The following is a 23319-nucleotide window of genomic DNA, read 5'->3' as shown; positions in this document are numbered from 1 at the left end:
AGGCTCTATTATTGATTATGGTTGTACACTCCATGTTGTCGGGACCAATAACGAATTTAATAGGCACATGCGTATTTCTAAGGAGTAACTTACTTTTTCGTCTTATTCCGGGTATATTGAAAGATAGAATCACCTGCTCATTTTCTTTATTCCGAGCGTACGCGTAGAAGCGTAGAAAAAGAATCATATACGCCTCGACATATTCCTATACACTTCTGAAGAAGGGGTCATCTACTTTTCCTTATCCCGGACAATTGCATATTTTTAAAGATGAGGCCACCTTTTTTACCTTATTCCGGGTAAATAAGGCTGAACACGAAAGACTGAAAAAGTTAAAAGCTTACATAAGGCTGAAACTCGAAAGGCTGTAAAATCGATAGATACCAATTTTAATGGAAGAATTTAGATTTGACGTTAATAGGAGCACAAATGAAAATGCGATTCTTTGTAGTCTTTCAATTTTTATATGGAATTCGAATGTTCGGCCGAATAATCTGCCTCTATTCGGACGAATAATCTGCTTTTTTTGGCCGAAAAATCCCTCATGCTCTCTTGATACCAATTGCAATAGGTTTATTCTACAAGGACTTTTTCCTCTTTCTTCTTTCTTTTTTCCTTCTTCTTTTGTCCTTCTTCCTATTTAGATTCACTTCTCACCTATCATATCTCACTTCTTACCAATAATTTCACACTACTCATTTCTCATTTGTTACTTCTCACTACAAACATTTCTTTTCTTTCACTACTCATTTCACACACTTAATAAAAAACGTATTTCAACTATTTGGCCAAACAGCATTCGGCCAAATGACCTTTTCGGCCAAATTACCCTTTCAGTCAAATGGCATTCGGCCAAATAACCCTGTCGGCCAAATGGCATTCGGCCAAATGACCCTAAGCCGATTATGAAGTTCATCAGTTTTTTTTAAGAGATCAGAAAATCAGCAAGGTCTGCAGTTAGCTTTGCAAATATGATATGGAAATGCTAATATCATCTTCCAAAATGAAGGGGGAGGGAAGAATATCAGTGTGGAAGCTGATATATCTCCACTGGCTTCAGCTTCCACACTGATATTCTTCCCTCCCCCTTCATACGGGAGCTTGGCAGAAGGAAGGTCGTGTGATATGTGCCATCACAAATTTTGCCCTCCGCTCGCTTTCAAATCGACATCTATAAAAACATTCTTCATGCCTGCCGTATCCTAACGAAACTATCAATTCTATACTTTCGCCTCTAATTTTATCATGAACATGTGCGTCTAAGTTTGGAAGAAGATATTAGCATTTCCATATCATTGTAAATCGTTTAACTTCACGTAGAAGTAACACACACAAAATCATTAATTTAGTGTTTTTTGCAAATATGTTTGGGTTCTCGATCTCAATATGCTTGCCTTACTGAAAACATTTATGAATAGTGACATAGAATCCGTTCAACAAATTATTATTGAAAAGCTAATAACCGAGGTAAAAGCCAACTTTTAGTGAGAATTTAAATGCACAGAGAAGTTAGGAACGAGCTAACAATCCTTAGGAATTCATTTTTATGCAACCACCATTTCACTATAAAGTAACTATATCAACGAGTACACAAAGCGTTATATTATTTGAAATGGCTTTCCCATGCTAGGATGATGTACCTTAAAAAAAAGCAGGCCTGCAAATGCAACTCCGGCCCTACCCTGAGTAAATAAATAAATAAGGCCACTCCAACCTTAGTTTGTATGAATTATAATAATAATCACATTACTGACACATTTAATATGCTTCGTTAATGCTATTAATCGATGATAGGAAATACTAACTCGTTTAACAGACAGATAAAGATTTTATCAATCTAAATATTACTCGTCGTTTTCCATCGATCACAAATTCATCTAATCTTCAGAGAGTGGAGCACTGATTTCGGCTATTTCAAATATTAGAAATGCCCATCTGTCTATTTTGAAAGAAGGAAAAATTACTGATGAGTATCTGTTTTTAAGGTATTCCAAGTTATTTTATTATATAATTCTTGATTACACAATCTGCAAAATAATTACCTATTCTATTCAAACAAACGAGAATCGAATAGAAACGATAGAAAATCAATGAATGTAAAAATGAAAATTTGATTCCACAGAGAGCATGAACAAAGTCTATTAAAACACAATTTTAATTTGTTACAGGTGAACAGAACGGCTATAACATTCCTGAGATGATTCCTGTGCCGGATTTACCGCAGTGGCTATCGGATGATGGTGCCCGCCAGTTAAACGAAAAAGCCGTCAATGACAAGATGTTACCTGAACATGCTAAGCGACTACTCTGTGATGCGTACATGTGTATGTACCAAAGCACAGATGTCATGATGTACCGATAGACAATTGTTGGCGTAGATACTCTTGTTTCCTCAATTTCCCAGTTATTAAACACCTACATACAATCTTGCAAGTTTCACCTACTACGCAAACTAATTCCTACTTACCTGGTTGACATATGATAGTTTGATGATGCATTATGTATTGATGGCAAATATAAGGAAGCAGAATCGACCATAACGCATTGTTATAATAAAATTAATTACAAGGAAGGGCACAGACAGCGAAAGCATCTAAATTGATAGTGATTTTCAAAAAAAGAGCAGATATATTCTTATATTTACACATTTTCCAAAAAAGAAGAAAAACAAAACATCATAATATTACTCCGTACAAGAATAGACAAGAATAGAATCTAACGAACAATTCTCGCTTAACTTTTCAAAAGGACCTAAGTAACATTTTTTGCATGAAATAATTTGAGTACTCCAATCAAAAGCTTTCATGGTTTTCTATTGATTGCGCTATTCAAATTAATTCATGAAAAAAATGTTACTTAGGACCTTTTGAAAAGTTAAGCGAGAATTCGTAAAGCAAGCGCAATGCAATACAAAACAATGATTACAACAGTTCAAATGTAAACGGAAGTGAGCTTTTGCAGTAAACTAAAACTAACACAAATTTGTATTGGTCAAAACTATCACAACCGAAGCAGCGTAACTTTTGTTAATCTGGAAAGTTTCAATGTAACCAAAAAAACCAGCATAGACATCGGTTGCGCTATATATCTGCTTAATTCCAAAACTACTTTCCTATCAGATCGCGTTGTTTATCATATTTAATGGAACATTAAACTTATTGAAACAGCACAAGAAAAGATTTTGACCTATTGTCGTGCGGGTTTGGCCTTAAAGTTCAATGATATTTCGTCCACAGGTCGATTTTCTGGATACTTATTATATCGTTTAATTTTTTGTTTGTTTACACAATGCTTTTCCCATAACCTTTTCCTTCCCTTGGTAGTTGTACTGCCGCTGCACGCATGAGGCCTAAAGCCCATACAACGTCTTTTCAACGCAACGTACACGCAGCGATAAAATAACGCAGGTGTGCATCGGCGCGATGACGCTGCGTTACAGCTTTTTTCCACTTTTTTGAACGCCGTGTCCCCGCAGAGTTGAAAAGACGCTACGTGGGCATCGAGCCTAACTGTCCCATATTTGCTTGATGTCAAATCTATATGGGATAGTTATGCTTTTATGTAGAGCAACATCAAATTCTGCACTCCAACTTTTATCGATTTGTTTCAACAACAAAACGCAATATTCGGTATAACTTTATGATTCCATTAGACTAGACTGCAATCCATTTTGTTCTAACAGATAACTTTTGCTCTAGAACTTTTATAAAAGATGTTTTTTTACGGACCCCATTCGATTTTGGAAATTTGTAATCAATTTTGGCATTAAAGATCTTCGATTTTGCCAACAAAACCATTCAATTTTACCAACAAAAATTGCTTAAAACCACGTGAATCTCACAATCCGCGAAAAACTGACTTACATCCTAAAATCCGCGTAAAAAAGTGTCACAGTTGTCTAGTGTAACAATTAAGTGAAAAAATGTGAAGTAGGTATCATGAGAAAACAAAAAACATTCGATGTTGGCATTTCGATTTCCGCTTCCGGTTCTGTACACTAATGTTGGATAATTTGAGCGATACATTTCATTTTGACTAGTGTTGGCTAGGCTGCTCTAAAATTAGTTTCAGTTTCTGAAAAGGGTATTACAACACTACGAGCTATAGCTACGTACGAGCTGTGCTACAGAATATAATACATTGTTTCCAGTAAACTTGGGATGTTTACACGTTGACTTAAGGCTATTCAGGAGTCCGTTATTTAGCTCGTAGTGTAAGCCTGCGTCTCATTTTTGGAATTAAAATCTATTCAAACATAAAAGTGACAGTTTGAAAAGCGAAAAAAATCTTGTCATAAGAATCGAAGGTGTTTTCCAACAAGACACCTGTCAATAATCATTCAAGTTTGTCAAAAGTTATCTGGCTCGGCAAGTAGGTCTATTCGAAAAATGAAACGCAGCCTAAATACCCCATAAATCAAAATATTATTTATTACGTTGTGTGGTCTAATATCCCGGTCAGACTGCAAGCTTCATCACTTGATATCATATTAAAAGAAAATAATATGTGTGAATCAAGATACATTTTATCACCTGATAAAGCTTGTAGTCTGAATACGATATAAGTGTCGATTATGGGTAATCGAGGCAATATGGGCGGGAGCAGTACAGAAGGCCGAAAATGTTTTTTTCATAACACATAAGGCCGAAAACCCAGAAGGCCAAACCTCGAAAGGCTGAAAGACACAAGAAGCCGAATCTCAAAAGGCCGAATCATTACGAAAGTGTCAATCTTCCTACAAAGAGAACGTGGAATACCTAAACATTTACGTTTACTCTCATTATGCTGTCTCATGAATAAAAACTTGTCTACGTGTTTTGCTAGCAGCGATTTATTCAATCTTATTCAGTTGATGTATTTAACGTGAGTTTAAGGTCGAAATTCAATCTTTCAATTCAATTGAATCTTGGCGGCCAAATTTTGAAAAATATCAAAGGTTTTTTTTCTGAAGGTATGTTTTTCTGAGGCGACTATCCGGCGCTTAGTTGCAACTAAAAATTGGCGAAGGAGTAGTTTTTTTATGAGCGGTACAATACTTCTACAAACCAATTCTTAGAACGAAAGCGTGACAGGGGTAAATTTTCCTATGTACTTGAGCTGAAACCCTCATACAAACTTCAAATAAAATGCGCCAACTTATGCAACAAGCGATTGAGCTGAAAATATCAGAGATTGATTTTCTCACACAAAGAGACCATCTTGGGGGTCCCCGTGGAATTCGACAACTTTTCCTATCCTGGGCCATTCTAGTTTGCACAGACACATTTCAAATGGTCTATGGTCATTTTTTTCTGTTCCGATCCCAGTAATGCGGAATTGTAATTTCCTCTTAATGAATCTAACATAGAGACCGTACACTTAATACGTAAGCATTTTTTTCTGGGTTTTTCAAACCTCCCTCCCCCCATGTAAGATTTTTCCCATACAAATATTTTTTATTTATATAGTTTATATGGAACGTAAGAAAATGGCAAACCTCCACCCCGTAGTGCTTACGTAATTAGTGTACGACCCCATAGATGATAATATTATTGTATTCGGCAACTGAAATTTGAACTTGTTTGCATATTAAGGCATAATATGTTGCTCTGTGCAGGTATGACCATTGAATTTTAATGTGGTTTTTACGTTGAGGCATATGTGAAGCATTCTCTCAAAGATCATATTACTTTGACATGATTGAGGGTGGCTCATATTGCCCCTAGGGGCTAGCTAGCAGTTATATTAGTGAATTTTGTGGACTAAAATTTCATGAACTTTAAACATTTCGGTCAAACTCATAAGATAGTTTAAAAAATCTTCAAGCGGAACGGTAGCTTTAATTAAAATTTAGTGAACAAATAAAAACCAACAATCGAGTTCAGGTGACGTGTATTAGACAACAGGTACTCCGAGGGTTTCGTGTGTTTGAGTTAGTTTCCTAATCCAATATTTGCCATAGAGCAAGAACCTATGATAATGCTTAGTGCGAAAATTAGTGAATTGTCTCATACAAAGTATGAACTAAAATGCTTATGTTGATTTGTTAAAACAGTTAAATTTTTAAAACACATGGAGTTGAAGATTTATGAAATTGTATAAACTATATCACAAGGTACGAAAAATATCCTTCCGCTTGCGACCGGAAATACGCCCTTGGAGTTTAATATAATGAGTGGTAGGCGTTTTGGGAAAACAACAAATAGCAGAGATGTCGTCCTTGTTGAACAACTGAAAATGATGCAATATTACAGATTAATATCTACCTAAATTAGCACACTAGTGGAAAGAAACTTAGCGCTACATGTGGCTATTACTGTCATGCTTATTAAGGGTTGTTAACCTCCTATATACAAACAAAAACTTAATCTTTTGATACTGCGATTTGTGCGCGTTAGATTGTTGAGACTGGTTCTCTCTTTTCTCACAGGCGATCCCAATGGGTCGGATGCTTATCAGAGTACACCAAATCTGTTTGAGGATACGGCACTGTAGATACAAAGTTTTGTATCTAATTGGAAATAAAGAAGAAATCAAGAAATCAGCAGGGGAACACATTTTTTTCCGAAATTTCCAATTTTTTTTATTTGAGGCGCCGAATAAGGCATGGCGAGCTTTGCCTGAAACAGACGCGCGAAAGTTCTACAAAACTATCAACAACATGAAATCTGCTGACCGACAGAGCAGGGATGGCTGCTAGGTGCAAGGAGCACTTTGAGTTATCGTAGAATGGACAATCGGACAAAGAGGGCACAAACAGAACCAGGATTGAGAATGATGGACAACAAGTGGAGCTTTCAATACAAATTGCTGGACTTCTGTGCCTGTTGTTCAACATTGCGCTAGGAAAAGTCATGCGGAGAGCCGGGTGTAACAGTCGGGGTACGATTTTTAACAGCTCCAGTCAATTTATTTGTTTCGCGGATGACATGAACATTGTCGGCCGAACATTTGCAAAGGTGGCAGAACTGTACACCCGCCTGAAACGTGAAGGAACAAAATTGGACTGGTGGTGAATGCGTCAAAGACAAAGTACATGCTTGTGGGTGGAACCGAGCGCGACAGGGCCTGGGAAGCAGTGTTACGATAGACGGGGATACTTTCGAGGTGGTCGAGGATTTCGTCTACCTTGGATCCTTGCTAACGGCTGATAACAATGTTAGTCGTGAAATACGAAGGCGCATCATCTGTGGAAGTCGGGCCTACTACGGGTTCCAGAAGAAACTGCGGTCAAAAAAGATTCGCCACCGCACCAAATGTGTCATGTACAAGACGCCAATAAGAACGGTTGTCCTCTACGGACATGAAACATGGACAATGCTCGAGGAGGACTTGCAAGCACTCGGAGTATTCAAGAGACGGGTGCTTAGGACCATCTTTGGCGGTGTGCAAGAAGACGATGTGTGGCGGCGAAGAATGAACCACGAACTCGCCACGAACTACGGCGAACCCAGTATCCAGAACGTAGCTAAAGCCGGAAGGGTACGATGGGCAGGACATGTTGCAAGAATGCTGGACAGCAACCCTGCAAAGATGGTGTTCGCTTCCGATCCGCAAGGTACGAGACAGCGTGAAGCGCAGCGAGCGAGGTAGGCAGACCAGGTGCAAAACGACTTGGCGAGCGTGGAGCGCATTCGAAGGGCCTCGAGCAAGAACCTATGACAGGGTGGCCACTCAATTTCCATTTTGGAATTCCCGGGTTTTTCCCGGTTTTCCCGGTTCAAGTTTTGGAATTTTCCCGGTAGAAGTGTATCGCCTTTCAATCAATTCTGCTGTGACCCTTTTTTCAGTTCAGTAGCAGGCTTGGCAATCATAAGACCGAATAAGACGAAGGAGGCCATGGGTTCAATTCCAGATCGTTTCCATCTCTAACCTATAGGTAAATTAACTTGACCATTTCTATGCTATTATAGACTCCTTCAACATGGCCACTCTAGCAGTCGTTGTTAGAAGATAATCAAAGCTCATTTCTGCATTCATTATTTCTTTCACTTTGGCAACACGTTAATAAAGACGAAACTCTTGTAAGTGATAGAAGTGGTAAGAAAGTCAACCGTTTCCCGCCCACGACTTTTTTCAAAGATTTCAATAAGAAGGAATCATCTTTGAGAAAAATGCAAGAACAAAAGCTATTTGGCATAGCTGAAATTAGTGGAAAACGAAAAAAAAAGTTTTTGATTGTAAATCAATAGTTAATTGATTGTTTTCAATAGTTTAACTATGTGTACTCAAAATTAACTATACATATTTGCAGTCTAATGATTCATATTCCGAACACTCGCTTTCAAATGGCCATTTTGGCTTTATTAGTGTAATTTTCTCCATCAGATCTTAAACTCAAATTCTCAAATCTCATAAACGTGATTTGATTCGTTTATGAGATTTGAGAAGACCCCGCCCAGAGAATCGTCCATGATTTGACTCGCGATTTGCATTATTGCGTGATTTTTGCGTGTTTTTCTTCGTTAAATTCATCGGAATAATTTTCTTTGCTTAAAACAATGGATAACAAATCCATACGTAAACACAAAATACGTTTCGATTGGGTATTAACACTTTTTGGAGTGAAATCATTTTTCGGCGAATGAGCGAGACGATGCGATTCTGCGTGAAAAACTGCTCTCCATGCAGAATAGTCAGCTCGTGCATGAGGCTTCGGTGAGTGAGATTTGAGCATGATTCTACCAACACTGAATGTGAGGATCAAGACTCAGAATGGAAAACCGATGTAAGTTTCAGTTTTTGAACGGTAAAACGCCAGTGTTCGGAATATTTTCGGAAGTGTTCGGAAAAGGATTTCAAAATGCCTGATGTTTTTAGGGAAAGCTTGATGTTTTTAGGGAATTTTATATGAAATGGAGTATTGCTAACGGTTTCACGACCACTATGTGTCCGAAAATAATTCTTAAAATCAGATATAGTGGAAATGACGGCTTTAGTAGGTTTTGTTCTATTATTGTCAGGGGGTTTTCTATAACTAATTATGCTCAAATTTGGCCCAAGCATTCTTTCATATTAAAGAACATTGTGGTCACATTTCATAAAATGTAGTCAACAAAACCCTCCCTGACAATAATAGAACAAAACCTGCTAAAGCCGTCATTCTAAGATTCCAGTTTGATATCTAAGCTTATAATTTTTAATATTTTGGAAATTCTGTAATGCTGATATAATTTTCCAAAATTATCAATCAGATTTATAGACGGTAAATGTGATTTCTTGAATAGAAACATTCTAAATTGATAATAACACTAAACAGATTAAAAGCTAATGTGTTTGTATTTTGAGAAAAAAACTGGGGTTCGTGAAAGGATCTTAGAAGTAACAGGGTTATCGGTTATGATTTCTTCAATCTTGAACTGAAAAAAATATTCCTGTAATTTCTGAAATCTCTGACACCTGAGATTTCAACCGTCTAAATGGAGAGTACTTAATTCGTCTTAGACGGTTGAATACATTCCACCAAAAGAGCTAATATATTTTTCTGACCTGAGATTTGTTTTTATTTATTTACAACGTTGTGAAAAATTCCAATGTGAATATGTACAGTATGAGGAAGATTTTGATTTAAAAAGGATTGTAGTTCTAAAATTCCAGAAAATCCGAAAGAAATTTTATATTTTTTAAAAGATTGATAAATTTCTGTAAACATTATTCTTGAGTTAAGACGTGATTTATGAGACTTAAAATTGTCAAGGAATTTCTATTGTTTAATGCTGGAAACGTAGAAATTATTCAACTGTTGAGATAGCATGTATAATTTGGGATTTCGAGCACAAAAAAAAATCCTTATCAATATTATAATACATTCTAATAAAAAACCCTGATTAATCCACCTAGCGGTAATGGTGCCTTTCTCGTGCATTATAAAAATAGTATTTTGGCCATTACTCTTGAGCCCATAGTCCGATCTGCCCAATTTTCAATAGGAAGCAATGGTAGAGTATCTTGCGTCGAATGCAATTTGTTGCGAGTAAATCGGTTAAGGATAAGTGCATGAAAAATGAGTGACATTTTTTTACTCAATTTTTCTATAAAAAAGTGGTATTTTGGCCATAACTTCCGAGCCCATAGTCCGATCTGACCAATTTTCAATAGGAAACAATGGCAGAGTATCCTGCGTCGAATGCAACTTGTTGCGAGTAAATCGGTTAAGGATAAGTGCATGAAAAATGAGTGACATTTTTTTCTGTAATAAAAGTGGTATTTTGGCCATAACTTCCAAGCCCATAGTCCGATCTGACCAATTTTCAATAGGAAACAATGGTAGAGTGTCCTGCGTCGAATGCAACTTGTTGCGAGTAAATCGGTTAAGGATAAGTACCTGAAAAATGAGTGACATATTTTTTGGGTGGGTGCGCACAGACGCACACACATACACACACACACACACATACACACAGACATCACCTCAATTCGTCGAGCTGAGTCGATCGGTATATAACACTATGGGTCTTCGGGCCTTCTATAAAAAGTTTGTTTTTGGAGCGATTATATAGCCTTTACCGTATACTTAGTATACGAGAAAGGCAAAAAGCTATAACAATTTTATAACAAAACTCATTCAAACGGCATTTCATGAATCCTAGAATTCAAATAAAATGTAAACAATTATCAGAAAGATTGTTTAAAAAACAGACAAGAAGTTAATTAGTTAATTATAGCTTTTATTTAGTCTGTCGATACAGAACTAAAAAAGTCAGCGTCAATCAAATTCCCGGTTATTTCCCGGTTTTTCCCGGTTCTATCTGATTCCCGGTTCTCCCGGTTTTCCCGGTTCAGTGACCACCCTGCTATGATAATGCTTAGTGCGAAAATCATTTCCGTAAAAACGGTCTAACGACACGAATAGGAACATGGAACGTTTTAACCCTAGCCCAGCAGGGTAAATTGGCACAACTTGCCACTGAGGCACGCCAATGAGATCCTGGGACTGAGTGAAGTCCGTTGGCCAAACTTTGGAGAAGACAGAACACCGTCGAGACAAGTTCCGCTATACTCTGGTTTACAAGGTGAACACGCTCCCCGGCATCGCGGAGTTGGCTTCCTACTAAGCGCTCAGGCGCATCCCAACTAACATTTTTGGTGCTAAAAGCTTCAACTTCTAGCCTTTGGCTGTATAATATTTGAATAAAAGCAACCAATGCTGAATAAAAGAAAAGCCTCCGCAAATAATCCCTTAAACTTCAACTCGACTATTACCCAAATACCTATCAGCTAGTCAGTGTGCCGAATATATTTAATCTTTTATCGTTTATGCAGCTTTCATATAGTCATAAAACAGCTCTGTCTTAATTAGCAACAAAGCTTATCGGTTAAGAGCTCATGTATGTAACTGAGTTGCTTGTTAGCAACTTCCCATATTACAGTGAGTAGCATTCACAATGAAAACGTTTTTGCTGTTGTTATAGCACTAACAATATAGCGTAATGGCGCTATAAATGAACTAACGAAGCTTTTAGGCAACTTCTGTACCTTTGAAGATTACACAACGTTTAAGTAAACCTATTACTGCTTCTTTTAATAGCATATCAGTATGGAACGTCAAAACCGCTATGTTTACATTTGATTTTTGTTGCCGGAGCTGTGTATGAGCTATTGATATATACAAAGATATTCACCTGCTCTTATAGCAACTGACAAAGCGCTGTCATTAATGCTAGCAGATAGCGTAAGAAAACAAGCCATTTAGAAGCGATATTTCTGTTGACGGCTACTGTTAAACGATTAGCATCAAAGTAGCATCTATACAGGTCGAGAAAATGTTGCCTAAAAACAATTTCAGCGATTGATGATGGATAAAAGTTAGCCAACAGAACATGCTCATAGATGTTTGAATAATGGTTGAAATAATGCTGAAAGCATAATTTTTAAGCTTATGTGCTGAAAGCAGCATGTAGGCCTCTTTCTAAAGTTTATACAGCATGAATCTGAAAATAGCGTTAGTAAAACAACCTATAGGGTATGCGAAGAAGCACATCCATAATTTTCTTTGTTATTTACATATGTCAAAGTGACGGTGATGACAGAGCAGCGGCCTGAATCAGGAGATCAGGATTTCGAATCTAGGTAGCAACAAAATTGATATTTGAGTTTTTACAAAAAAAAAAACATTGAATAAACTCCCGAAATTTACTCTCCTCTCAAATAATATTTAATCAAATTGAATTCAGTGGCTGTATGGTGGTGGCTGGCATCGAACAGTTGCAACCAAGCGACATGTAAAACGTAAATTAACAAAACATCTGAACATTCTTATTCAACCTCAAGTAGAGATTAAATGAGATTTCGTTTGACATTAGCTTTCGTTTACATAAGTGTTAACAACCCGTAAATATTACTTTTTTAAAATTTTAATCGCGTTTTAATTTTCTTTCCTCACGTTAAAGAAATGATGACGCGGGCGCCTAATCGAAATTAAAAAAACAATAGCTCACTTAGAGCGATTGATTTGTTATTCTCGCGAAGGATAAACAAGTTAACAAATTAAGAATGCTAAGACTGTTGTGTAGAAGTTGCATAGGTCATCGCTTCATGGGTGAATCCCGATCTATGTTACTAGATTACCCCTTAATAACACAACTTTTTCCTGGTAATTGGGGAGATGCGGGAATTCTCGGTCACTAGTAACAAATAACCACATTCCTCCATTCCCAACTGACTGTAAGGACTTGGCCGGTGCCGTTATTGATCAACATTTGCGAGCTGCTTCGTGCACTTCGATGGTAAATCCCAACCTATATTCACTTGGATTGTAGTCAAGATCGTAGTGCAATTTGCACCAGTTCTGATCAATCACGGAGTAGCAACCATTGATATGTACAGTCAGTCTAAGTTAAGTCTAACCTTATAAGCTAAGCTAGAATCTGTAACGATCATATTCTTGATGTTTGTTCCTCATTTTCTCCATTTAAAGTATTTTTCATATGGGACTAATATGCGGTCTTAGGCAGTCCACATGCCATATCCCAAAACCTCCGCATGCCAGATTTAGTTCTATTTGCTTAATTAATTCTCGAGTTATGAAGAAAATGGTGTTTCATTTGTATGAGAGGTGGGAGGAATCTCGAACCATCTTAAGAACCTTTCCCAGCCCCAAAACCTCCATAAGAATTTCCGCCGATGGTTTGGTAGTTTCCATAAGTCCATAAGGTCCATAAGGGTCAGACAGACAGAAATTATTTTTTATGAATATAGATATTGATGTGTAATATATGAAGCCTGTCCACGTTAAATTTTGACACCTATCTTCAATGTGATTTTGTAAAATTTCTACAAACCACTGAGACGATCAATTTCCATGACAGCTTAATCTTGATGTTTTTTTTAGTGCTGTCCAGTATGCTTTCATTTTCGTCCCAATTTGAGGTGGACAGGCTTTATATATTACAGTAAAAAACGCAAACTCCATCCAAACAAGTGAGGTCAAGATTGTTTTGGGACTAAAATCCACTGTACAAAATATGTGCTCGATTGATTGGGTCATCGCTTCCGGCACCGCGTTTTAAATTTATATGGAGATTAGTTACATTTTTGCTCTTAGCTGTTTCAATTTATCGTCAATCCCGAAAGACTTTGCTTAAGGCCGATGACATACTCACGCGTGTGCGTGCGCGAACGCGTCCAAGACAAAAAATTTCTCTTGCTGATATTCTGCTTTACGAGTGCTTGGACGTGCTCCGCATCGCTCGACGCGTCAGTATGTCATCGCCCTAAGAAGGTACGTTGCTGGAAGGTCTACAAACAATTTTATTATGCTTCAAAAATTGATTGTTTAAACCATATGCAAGAAAGGAACGACGATCCTCCAGGCCATCTGCGAGTTGTGGTGCCTGCCTAGGATGTGGTGGGGTTTGACAGTGGGTCAGTTAAACCTCTAAAAGCTGCATGTATCTGCAAGTGGCTCCGCCAAGCGACCGTGTGCCGCTCAAAGCGCACAAGCCCATGTCCTGGTGTTAGGTGGGGCGCTAACAGCCATGACACGACGGCCTCCGACGAGACAGAAAGTTTACGCAGGCCCAATAAGCCGCCTTTAAAAACAACCTACGAACGACATAGAAGATAATACGACTCGATACAATCGGCAACGACCTAGGCGACGAATAAAGGATTAGGATTGGAAGCTTGGAACGTGGAACTGCAAGTCGCTAGGCTTCGCAGGTTGCGACGGATAATCTACGATGAATTACATCCCCCAACTGACGTCGTAGCGCTGCGGTAAATCTGCTGGATAGGACAGAAAGTGTGAAAAAGCGGGCATCGAACGGCTACCTTTTACACGGCTGTGGTACACCAAGAGCTGGGAACCGGCTTCATAGTGCTGGAAAGATGCGCCAACGCGTGATTGGGTGGCACCAATCAACGCAAGGATATCAGCTGAGGATAAACGGCCGATTCTTCAACTATAGCATCATCAACGTGCACAGCCCAACGAAGGAGATCGACGACGAGAAACAAGCGTTTTATGCACAGCTGGGCAGCCATACGATGGATGCCACTGCGGGACGTCAAAATCGTCATCGGTGACATTAGCGCTCAGGTAGGAATGGAGAAATGTATGACCGGTCATCGGACCGGATAGTCCATACGGCCAACGATGCATAAACTGCTGAGCCTCATGCAGATTACCGCAGGCCACATGGAATCACCTAACCAGAAACGGAAAACCTCGACCACGTTCAAATCGACGGTAAAATTTTCTCCGACATCACGAACATCCGCATTTACCGTGCGAATATTGAATCGACCACTACCTCGTTGCAGTATACCTGCGTTCAAAACTCTCGACGATGTACAACACCGTCGAAGTCGGACCAACAACATTGGGCGGCTACAAGACGGTATACTAGCCAAGATACGCGCAGCACTAGAAGTGGCACTCCAACGGAAGAGCAGCTAGGCCTAGACCGTCTTTGAAGATGGCTGGAGAGATATTCGATTCGCCATTGGTAGCAGCCCAACCGCTGCGCGGCACAATGCCCCGGATCACCTTCTTACGAACGAGCGTGAGGTGAGCATAACAGGATAACCGTACAATTCGTAGTTGCTACTCCGTGATTGATAGAACTTTGCGAAATTGCACAGGAACCAATTGAATGAAGATTGGGATTTAGATATCATTCTCAATGTGCAACTTTCGGAAATTCAATACTTTACTAAGTCAATGCAGCGCCACCTGAATCTTACGGTCATCAAGGGAAGGAAGGATTATTAGTTCAACTCTCGTTGCTACTAGAGACCGAGTATACCTCTGCATCTCCAGATATGTCTCAGGATAGGATATTGTGTTAGTATGAAGGGATATATTATCTGGTTTCACTTTGGTAAGTGATGCGATCTATGGGATAGGATATATGAATGAAATTAGAAGTACTAGAGCAATGAGAAAATATTAAAGTGAATTCGAATGGGATGAAATTTTTACAATTGGAATTTGAATGCTATTGGATTCTAATACTACGACGTCTACCACACCATCCTACCCGCACATCAACCTCACACATTCTTGTATAGAGGCCTGCACGAGCGTAGCGACCGTATATAACATTCGTATGCGGGTACAATGAATACCAATCTATTTTACATTTTATTTACTGCTACTAAGTAACAGGCAGCTTTTTTTTTTTTTTTTTTTTCGAGGTTGACCAGTTGTAGTCTTAATAGACTGTGGTATCTCGACTGGGCTCTCCATGTGATACACAATACTAGCAGACGACTCAAGCTATGTTGCTCACTGAGTCACTGCGCCTGGGTATTGTGATCATACCGATCATTATTTTTCTATCTACAGTCTTCAGTATAACCGAACAAATAATGGAAGCTCAACATGTACATAGATGTTTTCTGAATAAGTAGTTAACATGTAAATTTGATTATTAGTTACTTGGAGCCGACATTCAATACCTAATAGCAGTCTATGTTGACAACAGGTGGTACTGTTGCCATTTCAAGTAACAATTTCGAATAAAAGATGTAATGATATCATTCTGGTAGGGTGTTTCAAAATAGATTAATTTAAGTACTATTGAATAAATGGACACATTGAAGAGCTTCCCTTATTTTAACACAGTTGAGTATCGGATGTTTGTCAATACGTCTCGAGTTAATTGTATCCTATCAGTCTGTAATGTCATATGTTAAAGTTTCAGTAGTCTAATAGTGATCATTATACAAAATTTCTGTCCAGTTGTTCCGTAATTGCTTTTTTTTGGTCAAGTTCTATTCCCTTTTCTAATATTCAAACCTTTATTATTTATTAAAATAATGATTTAGTTATTCAGATTCAGGGTATACAATATTCAATATAATAGTGGATGAACGCATCATATGGTCTATCCTCATTTCCGTAAATTGGTCAAGTTATTAGTCTTGTAGCAATAATAGTGGTACTAGTTATTCTCTATCTTGTGAGTGCAATGGTCTCAATTAACTATTCTAAACAGAACTCTGTCTCTTGTCTTTCTGTCCACCGATGGTCATGTATTTATTTTCGTTTTTATTATTTATTTGATATCTTTAAATTTCAGTCATTTATTTTACTATCGGTCATTTATTTTATTATAAGGTAAAGGTCGAATTTGTCTTAATAGAGAAACACTAAGTCTATGTCCCCTATATCCGCTAATTTTTCTAACAAACCTAATAGGAAGGAGAAACATTTTTTTGCGTTGATCCATGCAGCTAGAGACTAAAATAAAAGATTATCGAGAAGATATCAAGCTCTATCTAGAATAAAGGCGAATGTCGCAGAGAACTCTCCCGCCACCCCTCTTCCAAATAGAAGTGACAAGTAGCTGTTTTTCTTCACGATTTATCACCTCAGAACGAAAGCAATGGCTTGCATTCAGGGAAGAAATCCTCTGCTTGTCACTTTCATTTAAAGAGGAAGTCGACGAAGAATCCTCTCTTGCGACATCCACTACCAGATAGAGCTTGATATAATGAATCATTCACTATCTCAATGCCAAATTAGTAAATCTACAAATTCTACTTTTCACTACTAAAATTCTACTTCAGCTATCAGGTACAAAATGATTATTGTTAGCTACTACTACAAGTATAAATAGATGTATGCTATTTGGATAAGCGTTTGTTTCAGGGTCTTGTATGATAGGTTATGTTAGTTAGACCCCTACTGAGCCCTGCCGGCACCTCAAATTTACCAATAGGGTTGTTGTTAGATGTTGCGACACTAATTATTAGTTAACTTGGAGGCTGGTACCTCAAGTGTTTGGTATAACTGTTGACCTTATTTAAGTAAGATGTGATAGAAGTTTCTCTACGAGCTTATTTTCAAACTATTACCATTAAAATAACGATATTCTTGTGAAGAGATAACTTAACCTTTGTTTGAAAAAAGCACTCTATTAAACAACAAAAATAAAAATAAAATAAAAATCTTTTAAGACACTTGAAATATCAACGTCAAGCCCCTTATCCATGGACAGGGACTAAGTAACAGCAGCTTTTATAACAATTCTATATTTAGAATCATACTTGCTGAATGAGAATTTGATTTGCAAAGAGATTGAGTTTGAGATGATTAATGAAATTATCTAATAGGAAGTTAGAAAGGGCCAGGATCAAACCCTTAATCTCCTGCTTATGAGGCAGAAGCAGTGACACATGCCACCAAGCACCCCTTCTTACGAACAGGCGTGAGGTGATCCAAAAGTGGCGCCACACTACGAAGACCCCTGAATGACGATGTGCGACGAAGATGGCGATATGGTGATGAACCTGGGAGAACGCGCGCAGGACATAATTTTACCGGCTCCGGATTTCCAGGAAATCCAGGAGGAGATTGCCGCTGGAGAACAACAAACCCCTGGGGTTGACCAACTCCAGGAGACTATTCAAACACGGTGGTGAGGCACTGGCTAGAGCGCTGCACTGGGTCATTACCAAGATTTGGGAGGAGGAAGTTTTGCCGCTGGAGTGGATGGAAGGTGTCGTGTGTCCACTCTACAAAAGGGTGATAAGCTGGTTGGCAACTACCGCGCAATCACATTGCTGAACGCCGCCTAGGTACTCTCCCAAATTTTATGCCGCTGACTAGCAACAATTGCAAGGAAGTTCTGAGGAGTACCAGGCGGGTTTTATGGGCGAACGCTCCCACGGACCAGGCCATTCGCCAAGTACTGCAGAAATGCTGCGAATAAAACGTGCCCACACATCATCTATTCATCGACTTCAAAGCCGCATATGATCAGGGAATCAATTTTTCGCCGATGCGCAGACGAAACACACGACCAAAGAGAACCAACGACAAAGCTTTGTTTTTCGTGAATAATGTACAAAGATCGAAAATTTTTTCCGCGACAAAAAAGACAATTTTGTTGCTAACTTTTCATTCCGTTTTTTGCATTCTCTCTAGAAAAATTTCGGTTTTATGCAATCGTAGTTCACTTTCATGGAAATATTTGAAAATCTTACTCTGATTACAAAAAAGCCTCGTATTCTCGGAAATATCAGTGTACAAGGCAAATGATTCTTGTATATTGTGTCGGGTTCTGACAAGGCTTTTTGCAAGGTGCGTTTTCAGTACCAAACTCTGTTGAGCTTGAGCTTGATTGACTGCGTAGTTGTTACTCTATTGAAGATCAGCTGTTCTTACACACAGAACCAACAGATGATTGCTTGGGACATACACTCATCTTCAATGTACAAGTACTGTAATCTCATTTGTTAGTCATACTGGCCTGCCACGTCAGATTCAAAGTCAATGTAGGAAGGGGAGGAATGATGATGTAATCACTCGCCCTAAACCAGATATACCTCTGCACTTGCCACGAGATCATACGGAATTTATTGGTATTTTGGGTTGGTTCGAGGCAGAGTTTCGTCTTGTTAACGAGTTGCCAATGTTATAGATAGAAGAAAGCAACTGAGAAATATAGAAAGATACAAAGTAGCAGAATGGAACGATCCTGGAATTGAACCCGACCTCCTGCGTATGAGACAGAAGCAGTAGCCATATACTACCAAGCCAGTTATTTGTCAGTAACAAACTCTGTTGATGACAAAGGGTATATTATTAGAGCGTTGCTCGACTATTGATTCCTTGCATATGATACAATGGATCGGGACCAGCTATGGCAGCTAATGCACGAACACGGATTTCCGGATAAACGCACGGTTGAGCAAAGTGACGATGGATCGGTGATGTGCGTATTTCGATTTCAGGGGCATTCTTGAGTCCTTCGAAACCCGCAGAGAGTTACGGCAAGGAGATGGTCTTATGTGTCTGCTATTCAACATCGCTTTGGAAGGGTAATACGAAGAGCAGGGATTAACACGAGTGGTACAATTTTCAATAAGTCCGTCCAGCTATTTGCGCCGACGACGCATGATATTATGGCACGTAACTTTAGAAGATGGAAGCCTACATCAGACTGAAGATGGAAGCTAAGCGGATCGGACTAGTCATCAACAGTCGAAGACAAGTACATGATAGGAAGAGGTTCAAGAGAGAACAATGTAGGCCACCCACCGCGAATTTGCATCGGTGGTGACGAAATCGATGGTAGAAGAATTTGTGTACTTGGGTCACTGGTGACTGCCGAAAATGATAGCAGCAGAGAAATTCGGAGACGCATAGTGGCTGGAAATCGACAATTTACAAAACGCTCATTAGACCGGTAGTCCTCTACGGATACGAGACCTGGACGATGCTCGTGGAGGACCAACGCGCACTGGGGTTTTCGAAAGGAAAGTGCTCGTACTATCTATGTGGGGTGCAGATGGCGGACGGTACGTGGAGGAGGCGAATGACCACGAGTTGCATGAGCGGCTGGAGAACCATCCATCGTTCACACCGCGAAAATCGGACGAGTGCGGTGGCCGGGCACGTAGAATGTCGGACAGTAACCCGGTGAAAATGGTTCTCGACAACGATCACAGGCATAATAAGGCGAGGTGCGCAGCAGGCAGGGTGGATGGATCAGGTGGACGATGACTTGCGGCCCTCCGTAGACTGCGTGGCTGGCGACGTGTAGCCAAGCCATGGACCGAGCCGAATGGAGAAGACTCTTATATACCGCACAGGCCACTTCGGCCTTAGTATGAATAAATAAATAAATACATTTTAGACAATCAAAACTATCGATTCGTAATTCAATCAGTTTTATTTTAAATTTCAAGAATTTCGTTTTATTTTTTCATTGTTTTCCATTGAAATAATATTTTGAATTTATTATTTACAAGTTTAAACCTTCCCATTCAATATTGGAATGCTGGAATTTTCACTTATTTCTTATTTACGGTGTGACGATTTTTTTAAGCTTTATTAAGGTGTTTTCCGGTGTTAAAAAAAATATAAAATAGAAGAATTTCGAATATAACTTGATGAACATTATTTTTTTCCGATTCGGTGGCCACCCTGCTTCATTAATCAGTGTTTATTGATACTTATGTCAAGACAAGGCACCAGGTTACCGCTTAAGGGAATACGACCATCTTGCCACACGCACACGGCATCGACTGAATTTAGTAAGGCCGATACAAATATTTAAAATCCATTTTGTCTACCGCCCCCGCCCTCAGTTTTTTGCCAAAAATAATATTTTCAGGAGGCAACAAAATAAAATTCGGATAATTTTGAGAGTTTTCAAAACATTCTTTAACAAATCCGGAGTTTATGATTTTTCATTTTAATATTTATTTTCTATATCTCCCCCCTCGACCTTTCGGAGACCAGTAGGACAAAAAGTTAATTAAATCTCGGAACTTTTCAAATCGGCGTATGTAACATTTTGATCAAGCTGAGAAAATGAGCTTGAAAGTTTTCAGATTTAATTTTATTCTATTAGAAACTAATCATTTTTATTGCAATTGAATACACCTCAACGATACATTATGAAAAGGTTCATCGTCACTGACCTTGAAATCTGCACTGCGTGTGAACATTTCAGTTATTTTGATAAAAATATATGTTACAACGTTCTGCAGCAGATAAATCACATACGTCGTTTGATACGTCAGTATGACCGAGGTTATGCTACTTTCGTCGAAATGTTACGCTGCTCCGTACGCTGCATTGTTGATACGTCGAAATGTTGCGTCAAGTTGAAACGTTTCACGCACATGCGACAAAAAAATTCGCAACACTTACAACACGACATAACAACATTTGCTGCAGAAAATCAACGTAAAATGTTTTTCTTAACGAAAATCAGAATATTAAAGCGACATAGCAATTTTGAAATCAGTGATGAAAAGTACAAGCAGATACGTTTTAAACTATTTATTGTTCGAAAAAACTTTTAAGTACATTTTCTACATATTTTCAACAATGATGTTACACCGTTTTGCAAAATATTGATTACATTTAAAAACACATTTTCATGTAGCTTTGAAGATATACATTTTTAGATGAATTTGATGTCATATGCTGTTGAAAACGGTTTGTTTACAATTTGACGCACGTCGTTTTGAAAAAGTACCGAAATATTTGTAACGGCCTAATTTGGAAAATAAAACAATAAGCGATCGAGACATACGAAAAGATCAGTATTAACATTGCTTCGTTTTCATTTTAGTATTGTTCCGGTACATACATATCGTTCTTATTAGTTACTAGAAGATCAATCTGACTTACCTTCGCATCGCTGAAATCGTAGTCCGGCTCAAGGCCGAGTTGAGCGTCGATCAGATAGAACAGCGTCTTACGCGAAATGGTATCGCACAGTGTAACACCTTCGTCGCCGGATAAGGATTACGCGGGAGCTGAGCGAAAAATCCTGCAGGGTTTGGGGCGGCGACAGGGGCCTAGTCGGTGGGCGCCTGTTCCGAGTGAACCGCTTGTACAGAGCCTTATCGTTGCTCCATCTTGCAGGAGTAGCTCTCGATGCGACCATGGATGGTACTGTCGCCGGTCAGGATGTGAAGGGCATTGTTGTTCCTCGAAACTGGTGCTTTCCAGCAGCTTCATTTTGATCAATCTTACAGATGACGCTTTTATGCGAGATGAAATGATGAAGTGTGGATATTCGTGTTGGTTTTCTTCTCGAAATTTAAACGGTGTGAAAACTTTAGCTTATTTAACGATGTTTTAAGATCAGTGGGTAAGATGTTGGTTTTAACTTTATTTTGAACAATTTTCTACACCCTCGAACGATGCCTTTATGCTTACAAAACTAAGCGTGTGCTGTTTACAGCGATAGATCCTCCACACGCGGAGATAACTCGTTTAGCAACTGTGGTGAAGCCCACTCGTGGCGGCAAACAAGTGATGTGCTGATGCTTGACCATCTTGGGCGATCGCTCTCTTATTAAGCTGTTGTTGACTCTGGCGATTCTGAACATGGTTGTCAGGTGCACACAAGTCTCTTCTTCAAAATTTTGGTGCTGGCGATTCGACGACTTCTGAAATTCTGCTACGCTGCGGCACATTTATGGGTCAACAGTTGGGCGATAACTTTACGAGATTACCGCGGGGCAATTAAGATACTCTTTTCTTCAAAACTGTAACACAATTCACTTTCACCAAAAAAATATTCTTTATGTTGTCTTTGTTTTACAACACTGTAGTGTTCTGCTTGTATACTTCAGTCTATTGTACATTCACTTTCACCAATTCTAATTTGAAAATTGAAACAAAATTACGGTAATAGAGCAGTTTCTTGATGAATATATTTAATGAATAATGAATGAAGTGCATCTTTCTATGATATCGATGACCTTTAGCCAAGATGAAGGATAATGCGGCAAAAGTAACACGGAGAATAACATTAGATAAATAGTACATACTTTTTTTACTGAGGTTTGGTTTCTTGCCAGCGGATTTTAGGATTCTTTGTCAATTGCCATAAGTCAAGTACAAAAACTGAAGATGACCTTTCTGTTAAGGTTGAAGAATCTGTAAAGTACAATCAAGTAGTACTTCTAATCAAATGGATTAGTACCAACTCATGTAATATGACAAGTGGAACAAGCTGTAGGCATATTTTTTGTTTTCTCCAGTAAATTCAGGAAGAGATTGGCTGATTAGAAAACCAAAATGCCTCTGGGGTTGATGAACTAATAGATAAGTTTTTCTTCTATTTATAACATGAGTATGCCATCTCGTAAAATGTATGAAAATAATGGGAGGTAGGTCCATGAGTTTAGAGTTATTTGCCAAAGAGGGATACTAACCTGAACAAATATCACCGTTTTAGTTGCAGACCTGTCTGGGGTTCAAGCTTCCGTTATTTCTAGATGCATCTTAGATTCTGTTTTTTAGTACATGATGAAGTAATGATCACAATTGAAAGCTTAACTAGAATGCAAGCTTGCTTTACTTTGACAGAGTTAAATCTGCGTAATTTTGACGTTGTGTGCTGCAGAAAATTTACTGAA

At 38.6% G+C, this 23319-nt stretch overlaps 1 protein-coding gene and 1 pseudogene across 2 annotated transcripts in view; one reads left to right on the top strand and one right to left on the bottom strand.

The window, feature by feature from the left end:
• LOC134213227 (ubiquitin carboxyl-terminal hydrolase CYLD) overlaps positions 1–6523 on the top strand; it is a 56243-nt gene extending 49720 nt beyond the window's left edge. For both annotated transcript variants that reach the window (XM_062691985.1, XM_062691986.1), the window contains exon 10: positions 2169–6523. In XM_062691985.1, coding sequence (XP_062547969.1) covers positions 2169–2362 — 194 coding nt within the window. In that variant the 3' untranslated portion in view covers positions 2363–6523. The remainder of the gene's footprint in view (positions 1–2168) is intronic.
• LOC134210224 (repressor of RNA polymerase III transcription MAF1 homolog) lies at positions 6404–22120 on the bottom strand (annotated as a pseudogene).
• Between the last annotated feature and the right edge of the window lie 1199 nt (positions 22121–23319).

Source organism: Armigeres subalbatus, chromosome 2, assembly GCF_024139115.2.
Source record: "Armigeres subalbatus isolate Guangzhou_Male chromosome 2, GZ_Asu_2, whole genome shotgun sequence".
In the NCBI taxonomy this organism is placed as follows: Eukaryota; Metazoa; Arthropoda; class Insecta; order Diptera; family Culicidae; genus Armigeres; species Armigeres subalbatus.
This window is presented reverse-complemented; position numbering and strand designations above follow the sequence as displayed.